Source organism: Rhagoletis pomonella, unplaced genomic scaffold (assembly GCF_013731165.1).
Source record: "Rhagoletis pomonella isolate Grant_MI unplaced genomic scaffold, Rhpom_1.0 Rhpom_scaffold_01137, whole genome shotgun sequence".
Lineage (NCBI taxonomy): Eukaryota > Metazoa > Arthropoda > Insecta > Diptera > Tephritidae > Rhagoletis > Rhagoletis pomonella.
The window spans coordinates 1-11,686 of NW_023459691.1; the positions used below are offsets into that span (position 1 = coordinate 1).

General features: G+C 39.0%; 1 protein-coding gene and 1 long non-coding RNA gene across 2 annotated transcripts; both read left to right on the top strand.

Annotated features, from left to right (window-relative positions):
- The first annotated feature begins 17 nt into the window (after positions 1 to 17).
- On the top strand, positions 18 to 3,100 carry LOC118751977 (protein daughterless-like). The gene has a single exon (XM_036486805.1). It carries the CDS (start codon positions 277 to 279, stop codon positions 1,645 to 1,647), a length of 1,371 nt encoding a protein of 456 aa, XP_036342698.1. The 5' UTR covers positions 18 to 276; the 3' UTR covers positions 1,648 to 3,100.
- A 3,372-nt stretch (positions 3,101 to 6,472) lies between these two features.
- LOC118751978 lies at positions 6,473 to 10,993 on the top strand. Its single transcript, XR_004994618.1, has 3 exons — positions 6,473 to 7,297; positions 8,572 to 9,101; positions 9,156 to 10,993. It is a non-coding gene; the product is annotated as an uncharacterized LOC118751978 (long non-coding RNA).
- Positions 10,994 to 11,686: the final 693 nt, after the last annotated feature.

An 11,686-nucleotide genomic window follows, 5' to 3' on the forward strand; every position in this document is an offset into this window, starting at 1 on the left:
CGCAGTGGTGCCAATAACTTGCAACAGATAAGTGGGCCAGCGGCCCATTCGCCGGCGACGCTTTACAATTCGCCACAGCACAGCGCTCAACACACATCCCTAGCGACGGCAACAGCTCACGGACATCATCCCCTTTCGCACAATCATCACAATCAGCAACATAGCCCAGCGGTACAGTCCGATGCTTTTAGTGTAGGCGTTGGTGGTCTTGGCGTTCTTGGCCCTAAAGGACCTTCTGCTACGTCTGGAAATACAACTGCCTCCTTGCGACAACACATGTACATGACAGCAGCCGCTGCGGCTGCTGCCGACCAGAGCATTAGCAGTTTTAGTTCAAATCCTTCAACCCCGGTAAACTCCCCACCGCCACTGACACAAAGTGGTTTATCGCAATCCCTAATTGATAAATCAGTTGTTGGTAGTTCTGGAGGTGGAACTCCATGGGGAGCCGTTTTAAATGGTGGTGGTGGTGGTGGTGTGAATTCAGTTAGTGGCGGAGGCATGGGAGTTGGTGTAGGCGGCAGCTACGCCAGTGACGTTGGTCCATCCGGTTTGCACACAATGGCCGCTGTCTTCCAAGGTGCGCGCATGGAAGAACGTCTTGATGACGCGCTTAACGTGTTACGTAATCACTGCGAGCCTGAGCTGCTGGGCGGCGTAGGCGCTGCACTTTCGGCAATGGACCACATGGATGGGCTGTCTAGTTTTGTGCCAACATCTCCGCCATCGCACATGGTCGGCGGTGTGGGCAGCACAAGTGGTGTATCAGCTCTACATTCACCACATGACGTTCTGTCAGGCGCCGGTCCGTCGGTGGATACAGTAGGCGCAGCTAGCGGTAGTGGAATGAATGCCACGCCATCAGCGGTCACACAAATAAAGATGGAACGAACATCTACGGCCACATCCAGCGGCTCTGGAACCACGACGAAGTCATCAAAGAAACGAAAAGAAGCAGCAGCCGCCGCTGCTGCCACAACCGCAATGTCTGCCGCATCGGCTAACTCTGGCGCAGGAGCTTCAACGTCGTCAATGAGTGGTGCTATGGGAGGCGTAGTTGACGGACCTGATACGAAACCAACCAGCTCAATGGAGGCTACTCAACACAACCATCCTGGGGCGTCAGGCAAAGGCTCAAAACGACCGCGTCGATATTGCTCGTCAGCAGACGACGATGACGATGTAGAGCCAGCCGTTAAGGCGATGCGAGAAAAAGAACGACGTCAAGCGAATAATGCGCGGGAACGTATACGCATACGTGACATTAACGAAGCGTTAAAAGAGCTTGGACGGATGTGTATGACACACCTGAAGTCGGATAAACCGCAAACAAAGCTGGGCATCTTAAATATGGCCGTGGAGGTGATAATGACACTGGAACAGCAGGTACGTGAGCGTAATCTAAATCCGAAAGCGGCTTGTCTGAAACGTCGTGAAGAAGAAAAAGCAGAAGATGGGCCAAAACTTGCGGCGCAGCATCATATGTTGCCACAGCCACCAGGCGGTGGTGTTTACGGCCAACCGCCATTGCCACAGGTGTCAATACCACCTGGCGCCGGTCTGCCAGTACCACCGCCACAAGGAAGTGGAGTGCAATTGCCACCACATCTACAACAGCACAATCAGCCGCAACATCCACAACAATAGCAGGCGGCAGCAGCATTAGCAGCGGCTACAGCACTCATGACTGATCCTCCCACTTCCCAACTACCACCCTTCACCACCCAGCAGCAGCAACAGCACCACCAGCAGCAACAGGAGGCCATCAATAACAGCAACACCAATACAACAAACGCCCTCGAATTGGAGCAACAATTATTGAATAACCTTTTCAGGCGAAGACATCCACCGCCACCACACCTACAACACAGCGGAAGCAACACGCATGCGCAATTGCAAATTCAGCATGCACAGCACCAGCTGTAGGTAGACAGGCAGGCGCAACACCGGCAGGCAGCAGGCAGGCAGTCGCCTTTTTGCAATTTTCCCGGTGAAGAACAATAGCGAGGGCTGGCTGGCTGTCTTTTGTTGGTAGTTGCTCGCATGAGCGGGCGCACACAAGCGCACATCCCTTACACGCGCACACGCAAACACATAGGTACGCACATGGAAGCGTCACAATTGTATATAATTGATAAATGAGTAAGAAAACTAAGTACATACATACATACATATTATGTACATATACATATGTTTGTCGTACCTTTAATTTTCACTGCGATTATTTGCGTGGCATGCACGGCAATCGCATTTTTTACCGTCTTATACATACTTATTTGTTTTTTATATTAGTGCTCATTTCGTTTATTGCTTTATGATTTATTTAACACACATACATACATATGTACAATGCTATACTGTGTTGAATTGTGTAGGTTTTATCAACAAGCTATTTTTTAACAGTTTTTATTTCATTCTCTACTTGTCGTACAACAACAAATCATGTATATACGACAGCCATATTTTTCTATACCTTTATAAATTAAGTAGCGTAAATGATAAGTAGATTTTGTATCGCTTCGTTTGTCGTTTGTTGACCGTATTTGTGCATATATTTTATCGTAAATCCCATCATTGTCATAATTTCCTTTTTTTTTTTTAATATACTTTTAGAATGTTTGTTTTAGATAATAGAAACCAATATTAGATGAGCAAAAAATTATGATGAGACAAAGTTCAATTCCCACAATCCACATCTGCCATTTTATTTTAAAAGCAGTAAAGTTATCAAGAAAACAACAAAAAAATGTTGAAAATCTAATCGCTTGGTGCATATGGTTAACGGGAGGCAATTTTTTATTTTAAAAGAAAACGTTAGTATCAGAAAAATATTTAGATTATGTCACCACCGGCAGGCAAATGCTTACAAAAATGCATTGCATTAATCTCCATTAGGATTTTATGTGAGCTAAGCATTTATATCTGGTAAGCCACTCCAGCAACATTAGCATTTGTTAGTCACCAGAACTCAAGAAGCAGCCAATGATCCAGAGTGAACTCTGCAATGTCGGTATGGTTGGCAACAGCTAACGGATATACGTTTTAAAAATTAGCAAACATGAGTCAAGTTATTAATTGTTGTTTTTGCGCTAATCATAAATAACTAACGGTTGCTCCGGCAACGTAATCTCGAACATCATTAGATCCACTGGCATTACATTTTTTTGTCGAAGTTTTTCAAAGCCTCTTGATGACGGGAGCCTATGAATTGGCAGTACTACTGCTGCATTCGGTCGACATACCGCACCCTACGATTATCTGCCGATAGAGCTGCCAGTACTGCTGATAACGAAATGACAGAAGTACCATTTTAAAGCTCAGGACACAATCACAAAAGACGCCGATCTTTCTCTAGTTTTTCGTATGTGTTATTATATACATATATATATATACGCATATTCGTTCGGCTTTTGTGAACATTAAAGACTTCTATATGAGTAGCGGAAATACGGCATAAGCAAACCCAAAGCAATGAAAAATCTGTAAGGATTCGACGAAAAAAGTGGCACCTAGCCGTAAATCTTAAACCTCAAGTGGAGTTTGTCTGTTTGTTGATGAAACCATTTGTGAAACAAATTTCTTATGAAAAGTTGGAATGTTTTAAAATTGAAGAGTTAAAAAATTTAAATTTTTTGGAACTTCTTCTTTGGTGCCAGTCGTTTCTCTTCTGTGCCAACTGACGGCAATTGGAAATGCCAAGTGAAGCCAAGTCCTTCTCCCCTTTCCCTTTCCATCGCAATAGCGGCCTCCCTCTTCCTCTGCTGCCACCAGCGGGTTCCGAGTTAAATACTTTCAGAGTTGCAGCGTCGGTGTTCATTCGAACGACAGGACCAAGCCAGCGGAGCCGCTGTATTTTAACTCGCTGCACTATGTCCATATCATTGTAAAGCCTCATACAGCTCATCGTTCTATTGTCTTTTCGGAACGAAACAAATTTAGTTATCTATATAGACATTGTGTTCATCCTTACATGCAGACGAGTGCTCAGTCTTTCATACTATAGAAATGTGACCTGCCTGTCTGCCGAGCGATAAGTTGCGTTAAAAAAAAAAAAACAATGTACTAGAACTGTTTTGTAATATAAAAAAAAAAAACGATAATAAAAAATGGCGCGAATGAAGCGAATAAGGCATGGATATGGGCTTAAATAAAAATAAAAACAAATTAAAAAACACACACACAAAATGAAGTAATACATATTTACATAGATTAATAAAACTTAATTATTAGCTGCATATACATATACATACATAGGTACATAAATGCATACATATGTTATAATTACGATAAATAAATATATATAAAATAATACATATATATAAAATGGTTTAAATTTAATGATATAGCCTATAAGCCCGCAAAACAAATGATAACAAAAAAAAAGTTGAATGTTTAACGAAAAGCGATATAAGAACTGCAAGTGTAACTAAGTATTGTATCGAAAAGAAATTGTTGAAAGTATCAAGTGCAGGATAGTAAGACTATGAAGGATTAAAAGCAAACAAAAAAAAAACTAAGAATATTTTAGCAAGCAAGGGGAGTAAAATTTGAAATGCCAAAACGTTAAGTGCTCGTCGCGGTGAAGTGTATGTAGCTACTTTGTTCATGTAACGTTGCAGTAGATCGTCACACCAGCGTTGAAAATCTGAAATACTTGCTGTGGCGTTTTTTGCGTTTGCCGATACTCGTAAAACATACTAAAAGGGTAAGGGCTCAATCAATTACATTGCATAAATATGCTTACACGATTGTGTATTTATATGTATGCAATGTTGACAGATTGTTTTTTCGAAAAACTGCAAATTTCCAAAAAACTGCAAAATTTCCAAAAAACTACCTTTTTTCAACTAAAAACTAGCTACAAAAAAGGGATTTTCGGAAAATTACAGTTTTTAACTGTGTTCTTTTTTTTTTTAAATAGAAAACGCTGCCCCTCCATCGTGCTTTTTATATTAAAAATTTACTTTCGAGAAAGAGATATTTTAATTTATTCGTTGAAGTCGGAAATTTTGAAAAAAATGTAATTTGTACTAGACGGAAATTTAAAAAAACTGTAGCCTTGTCTAAAAACCAGTATCTACAGTAAATACTGTCAATGTTGCAACACTGTATGTATGTAACACCTTCTGTTTAAATTTAAACTCACAGGACTGTTGCATACAACTATAACTTCACCGCAATGATACACTTACGCATTCCACTGAATGGCGTTTGAAAATTGTTTAATTGTATTTTTTTTAAGGCGCTTAGTGTTTGCTCAAATAAAACAAGATTTTTAACAAAAAAATGTTTTATAATGGCAAATAAAGCTAATTAAATGTGATGGTTCAAAAATTTCTCTATTGCATACCACCTTAGACACACACATGTAAGCCACAAGAAAATGCTGTAAAAAATAATTTTCGAACCTCATTCAACTGCAAAATACCTACATAAAAAAATGAAAGTTAAGATTGCAGCTCCAGTAACAAGTTGGCCAAATTTAAAAGTAAAAAAAAAACAAACAGAATTTTAAATCACAAGCAATTGTTAGCGTTCAAACTACTGGCCCTTTATGCTCATTGCCTCTCTTAATTCCGCATAAACCGCAAAAAAATAAGCTGCGCGCAACTGCAAAGCATGCAAAACGCTAGTTTATAGTTTTCTGGTAAATACAAATTATTTTTTTGTTAAATTATTATTTTTAATTCCTTTGTTAAAATTTTTAGTACGCTAATTTTATTGCCAAAATCATTATCCGTTTCTTTGTAAGCGTTTGCCCTCCTGCCTTTATGCGCCAACAGGTGCTATGCCTAGCAAGTGGTGTAGAAAACGAAACACTTATGCCAGTACATCATTCAGTTACAAAAACAAAAATAGTTAAACTCAAAATACATAAGTTTCATTAGTACTAGTTACAATCAATCGCCTTTAAGTTAATATTCTATATAAAACATAGTTAATTTTTGTTATACGTATGTATTTTGATTATGCTTTTTTATATGTATTTTTTTTTTGTATGGTACTTTCTTGTTTAAATAATGGCAAACAAATGTCATGCAAAAGTATTTACTTAATCGATTAAAATAATCTAAGTTTTATAATAAATTTAATTAGTTTCGAAACAGTTTAAAGTGTTAGTGTAGCTACATACATACATAAAAATGTAGTATTTTAAACGAGAAGTGCATCCAGCTGTTTACCTACATAATACGCATAAAGTTTGTATTTAGTATATATACATATGTAAGTATGTATGCATCTATTATAAATTTTATTTTTTATATACTACATACATTGGTGGTCACGTATAACACCGCAATTTTTTTTTTTTGATGAAGCAGGATTTTGTACATTAATATATATTTTTTTTTTAAATATAATTCACACTGGAATAAAAACTCCAAAAATGAAATTTTCAAACTATGTACAACATTTTGAAAAAATAATCAAAATGTATAATTTTTTAATAATTTTTTTTTTTTTAAAGTTGTATGTCGTATAATAATTTACAAGTTTTAAGTAGCCGTGAATTCCCGTTGATTTAAAAAATTGCGCAGTTTTTTTCCATGCTTTTTATATGAGGGAAAATGCGCAACATCGTACGAGAAAAACATTTCAAAAAACGACCATATTTTTGAGCTACTTTGAGCTGCACTCTATGATACTAAAATTAATTATGTAAAAAGTTTGAAATTTTTATGTATTTTTTTTTTTAAATTTTGGACAAAGTTTGAAACTTTGATTTACATAGGTTTTGTTATATATAGTATCAACTATATTTATAAAAAAAAAGTATTTTATATTAGTTTACAAAATTTTACCACATTAAAAAAAAAAGATAGTTATGGTAAGTTATGCGTTACCGCCAACGTACATACATACATACATACGTACGCGTTTACATGTTCATTTATATTTTCGTGGATGTGTTTTTTATTTAAGGGCCACGCGTTAATGCGATATAATAACGCAAGTGAGAGAAATTGTGAAAAAAATATGTTTATGTATAGCAAACGAAATTGGATGATGATCTAAGGAAATTCTATGTATTAATACTATTAAAATGGTAAAATATATCACATGTGTATATTATATGTACTTAATTTTTCAATGTTGTTGTTGGTTTTATTCTTTCTTCTGCTCAAGCAGTTGGTTTTCAACTGCCGAATCTTACGTATTATGCTCTTCCAATCAGCTATTCATTTAATACGCGCTTAACTCTTCACATCTTAGTGCAAGGAAACGCATTTTTTAGTGTTGTAGTAGCAGCAGTCATACTAGGCTCTCAAATCACTCGCCGGCAGCAAAGACAAAGGTACGTTGTTGGCAACATACGAGGCTATTGAACGTCCCCAGCAAGCAGTTCCAGACTGCTATCGTAGTGAGCATCCGAACAGACATTTGCTTGAGGCAGAGCCCGTCCCAGATACGCCAGAAGACGTATCGAATCCACGGCTACAATTTAGATATAACCATTGAACTCGATGATACGACAAGCCCAACAGCAGTCGACCAGCTTCAGTTGCCTCGAAAGGCCAGAGTAAATCTGGCTCAATTGAGGCTTGAACACTGCAGTCGACTGAGCTTGTATGTATCCAGACTAAACCCTGACATACCCTACAAACTTGCGGTTTGTGAAGGCTGTCCCACGACACCAACCATCTCTTCAGTTGCCGACTCAAATCCACTCAAGCTAACACCGCCCTCCGTTTGGTCCGTCACAACCGTTTTATATGTGTCACTGTTCACTCTGACCATCGCGCAGATGTGGAATCGTTACACTTCTTAAGCCAGAAAAATAGGTAAACAAAAGATAATCCTACATGCCCATATCCGTGTTATACCCAATATACCCCAACATCTTACAATAGTAGGAATAGCAGCATGGAAAGCAACACCACAGAAGTCAACTCCATCATTACACATAACTGAGGGTCTGGATCATATTCCACCTTGCGATAGGACGGTTATCGTTGCGCTTGATCTCGAAGGTACTAGATACCGTTAACCATACGACCCCTTGCCAAACCATTCTGTATTCTTCACTTTCATCCCGTACGAAACGGTAGATAACCAGATATCTGTGTGGAGGTAAATCGTTATTTGAATTCAGAAAAGACGAGACTGCTACGTTGAATTAGGGGTGCGCACTAAACCCGACGCTGTGGAAAATACGTAGAATCCATTACCCTTTAAGCCACAGATGGCGAACGCAGGAGAACCGTACAGACAAATTTGCCTTATCTCCCTCTATCTTCTCCCCAGACTGACTTAGCATCCTAAAATAGTCTGAATAGCAGCATGGATAGCAGTGCATGCCATCACTATTCAGATAAGTGAGGGTTTGGACCAACGTTGACCTTATAATAGGACGGATCAAGTAGCGGTTAACCTGTCTAGTCTCTTCAATGTCACATTTTTCACCATATGCACCAAGGAGATTAGGCTAGAACTCGACGTGTAAGTTGAGGCCCAAAAATATCTACTGCGTACCACCTCCCAAGAGCTTGAGAGCACGTTCGATAGCGGTTTGTCCTTCGCTATGGGTTACAAAAATTATCCCATTCGATACTTTTTTTTCCTTCTCAGTTGCAGTCCGCCCCTCAACACGGGAAATGACAGCTGTATGACTGGAGAGCGCACGTAGACTACACGTATGATGATGCACGATACAAAGCGGCGTTCGACAACTTAACTTAGACTCAGCTAACGCCATTTTTACATTCGACTCGATCAAAGCAGCCTAGGAATAAACGCCATTAACGCTCGAATAAAAGACGCTCTCAATCAGAAGCCCATGTGCACGTAAAATCTTCGTAGCACTCGATCTGTCGATGGCCCTCGACACCGATTTCCACGCTACACTGTACACTGATTCACCACTATATATCAAGCGCTTGATGTCAACAGGTAAATTAAGGTTACCTCCAACCCTGTTTAGCATGTACCTCTGCAATCTTCCGCTCCATCATGGCAACTGGCAAGATATCGAAGATTTGTGCAACGGTCTTTTAGTACGCGAAGTCTTCGCGGAGTCCACGGCCACCTTATTCATAACCTTGGTGAAAGACGTCAGGCTGGAGTTGGACCTAGAGACAGATGGCACAAAAATTCTGACCGTAAATCACCCACGAATACGGGTTGTAACGTTTAATAGCCTGCTCTCTTTCTAGGTTCACCCCACGACAATCAGCAGCAAACTCCGAAGCAGCAATTAGGTCCTGCTTGCCACCTACTAGATTATCGGATGATATGTAAACAACGACGACCTGTCGGTGGGCACCAGCAATACACAGTGGACCAGGCTCCAAACCGGGTAGAATACTGCCACTCGCTCCGCTACAGGTTCTCTTTTCGTTTCGGCGGAGCAACATCTACAAGATAAGACCAGAACTAACCGAAACACCTTATAAACAGCACCTAAGTAAACTGGGACACCTAGATTAGCACGCGAGAAACCCTTTGGGCAGAGGAGTCTACATGGAAGAATAGCTTACACCATAAAGCAGTCGCGTTCGCAACTAGGCTGCCCCCATTCACCTACATGTATCCCCTAAGAGAATTTGACGTCCCCGATATACCAGAGTTACACTGAGCCAACTCCGATCCAGTTGGTGTAGCAGACTCAATTCATACAGAGCAAGACTAAATGTGCACATCGAAAGCATCGGTTCGCATTCGGAAACGGATTAAACGGTATAAGTCACCTCTTTGGCACCGTAAATATTTCACACATCTCTTATCATATACTCAACCAATGAAAACTGCGCGCCGCGGAGATGACTAAACCGCTATTTAGGGTTTAGACTAGCCGAATTGGACAGGCCTTGGTAGTGCCCCCACAGCCATCAAAATCACATATCTTCCAAGAAGTTAAGACTAGGGACCGAGAACGCGCTCCGGTTTATGTTTTAGTTCTGCACGAGAACTGTAACGTAAAGAGCGTTCCCGCAAAAGAGAACAATGGGAACAAAAGCGTTCAGAGCAATATGAACGGGAACTAGAACAAAGTGTTCGGGAATGTTTCCAAAAAGGTCAAAATGCGAACAAAACTCTCGGGAACTTTCTCAAAATAGAGAAAAAACTTCTAAAAACGAAAAGAACAGACTGAGAACGAAACTTTCGGGAACGTTTCCAAAGAGAACGGAAGTATCGAAAAATTTTTCAAGGAGGATCAAATAAGAACAAAATTCTTGGGAAACGTTCTGCTAGAGAATACAAGTTTTGAGATCATAACGTTAAGAATCAGAGGGGCGGCTGCGTGTTGCGATGAAAAATCGTTTCAGTGATTTATCAGTAGGGTGACTGTCAGATAGTTCCTGAGAAATTGCTCCTTTTAAACTATTGTTCCAGTTTTTTTTCTTTGTAAGAAAGTTCCGGACATTTTTGTTGTTTTTTTGGTTCTTTTAGAAATGTTCCCGAAAATATTGTTCGCAATTTGTTCTCTTTGGGAAGGGTCCACAGAGTTTTTTCTTGTATAATTCCCGTTGAGAACTTTCTCGACAGCCTACTCACTTTCGTTTTTGTGAAAACATTCCCGAAGATTTTTTCTCATTTTGGCTTGGATTTTTAAGCGTTCTTGGGAACAAAACAACGAGAACGACCTTTGGTTTCGATCATATCTCTTGCACTCGGTACCTGGTTTAGTCTGTGTATGTGTAGGAAACAGAAGCCACTCTCAGCATGTCTTTGTAAAGTACAGATCAATTAAGCGGGAAAAAAGTTTAAAATCTCAAGCTCTCGCCTGTTAGGATTTTCTTAAATGGAAAAATAGGAATACCCGTATTTTTTGTTAAAAGGAAGAAGATATTTAGAACTGCCTCAAAGCCCATAAAGATTTCCTTGTATTTTATATGGAGAAAAATAATTCTTTTTGTTGAAATTCTTGAAATCAGTATTTTTCGATCGGAAAATTCTGTTTCTCTTTATGGATGCCCCATAACACCCAATTGTTTATTTAATCATTTTTAATATTAACTATTTTTTATAGGCCTTCTACAATTCTTAAAAAAACGCAATGAGGGGGACCAATAAAAAGTCGCTAGTATTAAAATATGGTAAAAGTTTTCTGAAGAGAAACAAGGTTTTTCGATCGAAAAGTATTAATTTTCAATTAACTCTATACCCTGTCTACGAAAAAGTGTTTCCCAATATAAAATACATCAGGGGCGGGACCAGGAATTTATTTAGGGGTTTATACTTCAGAAAATTCGCTTCAGATAATATGCTCTTTAGATACATTTATGCAAGTTTTATGTAAATAAATAAACTTTAAAGTTTCATAAATTGCACTCTATTTACATAAAATTAACAAAGACCTCAAACATTTTTAGCCGACTTCAAAAAAGGGAAAGGGTTATCAATTCGACGGAATATTTTTTTCTTTTTTATGTATGCTGCCGCATAACTGTGGACCACGTGAACCGATTTCCATAGTTCTTTTTTTATCGGAAATGTGGTACCTCTCAAGGGTCGTCCCGTAATTTGGTTTAGATCCGATCATTGGATCATGAAAAAATTAACGGTATTCCTAAATTTGTATACGAGAATTGAAGTCGGTTATGTTTTTTTGCTAAAAAATGACTTGTTTAATAAGAAGTTCTATATACACAAGATGCGCTCAATTTCAAAAGTAATAAAATTGTTAAAAAAGAGTTTTGTTCATTTCCTCGCTTCGGGTTTTTATATTGGAATTCTGACAATC

Coding starts and splice junctions, on each gene's coding strand:
- LOC118751977 (XM_036486805.1), top strand. CDS start 277: ATGTACATGACAGCAGCCGCTGCGGCTGCTGCCGACCAGAGCATTAGC.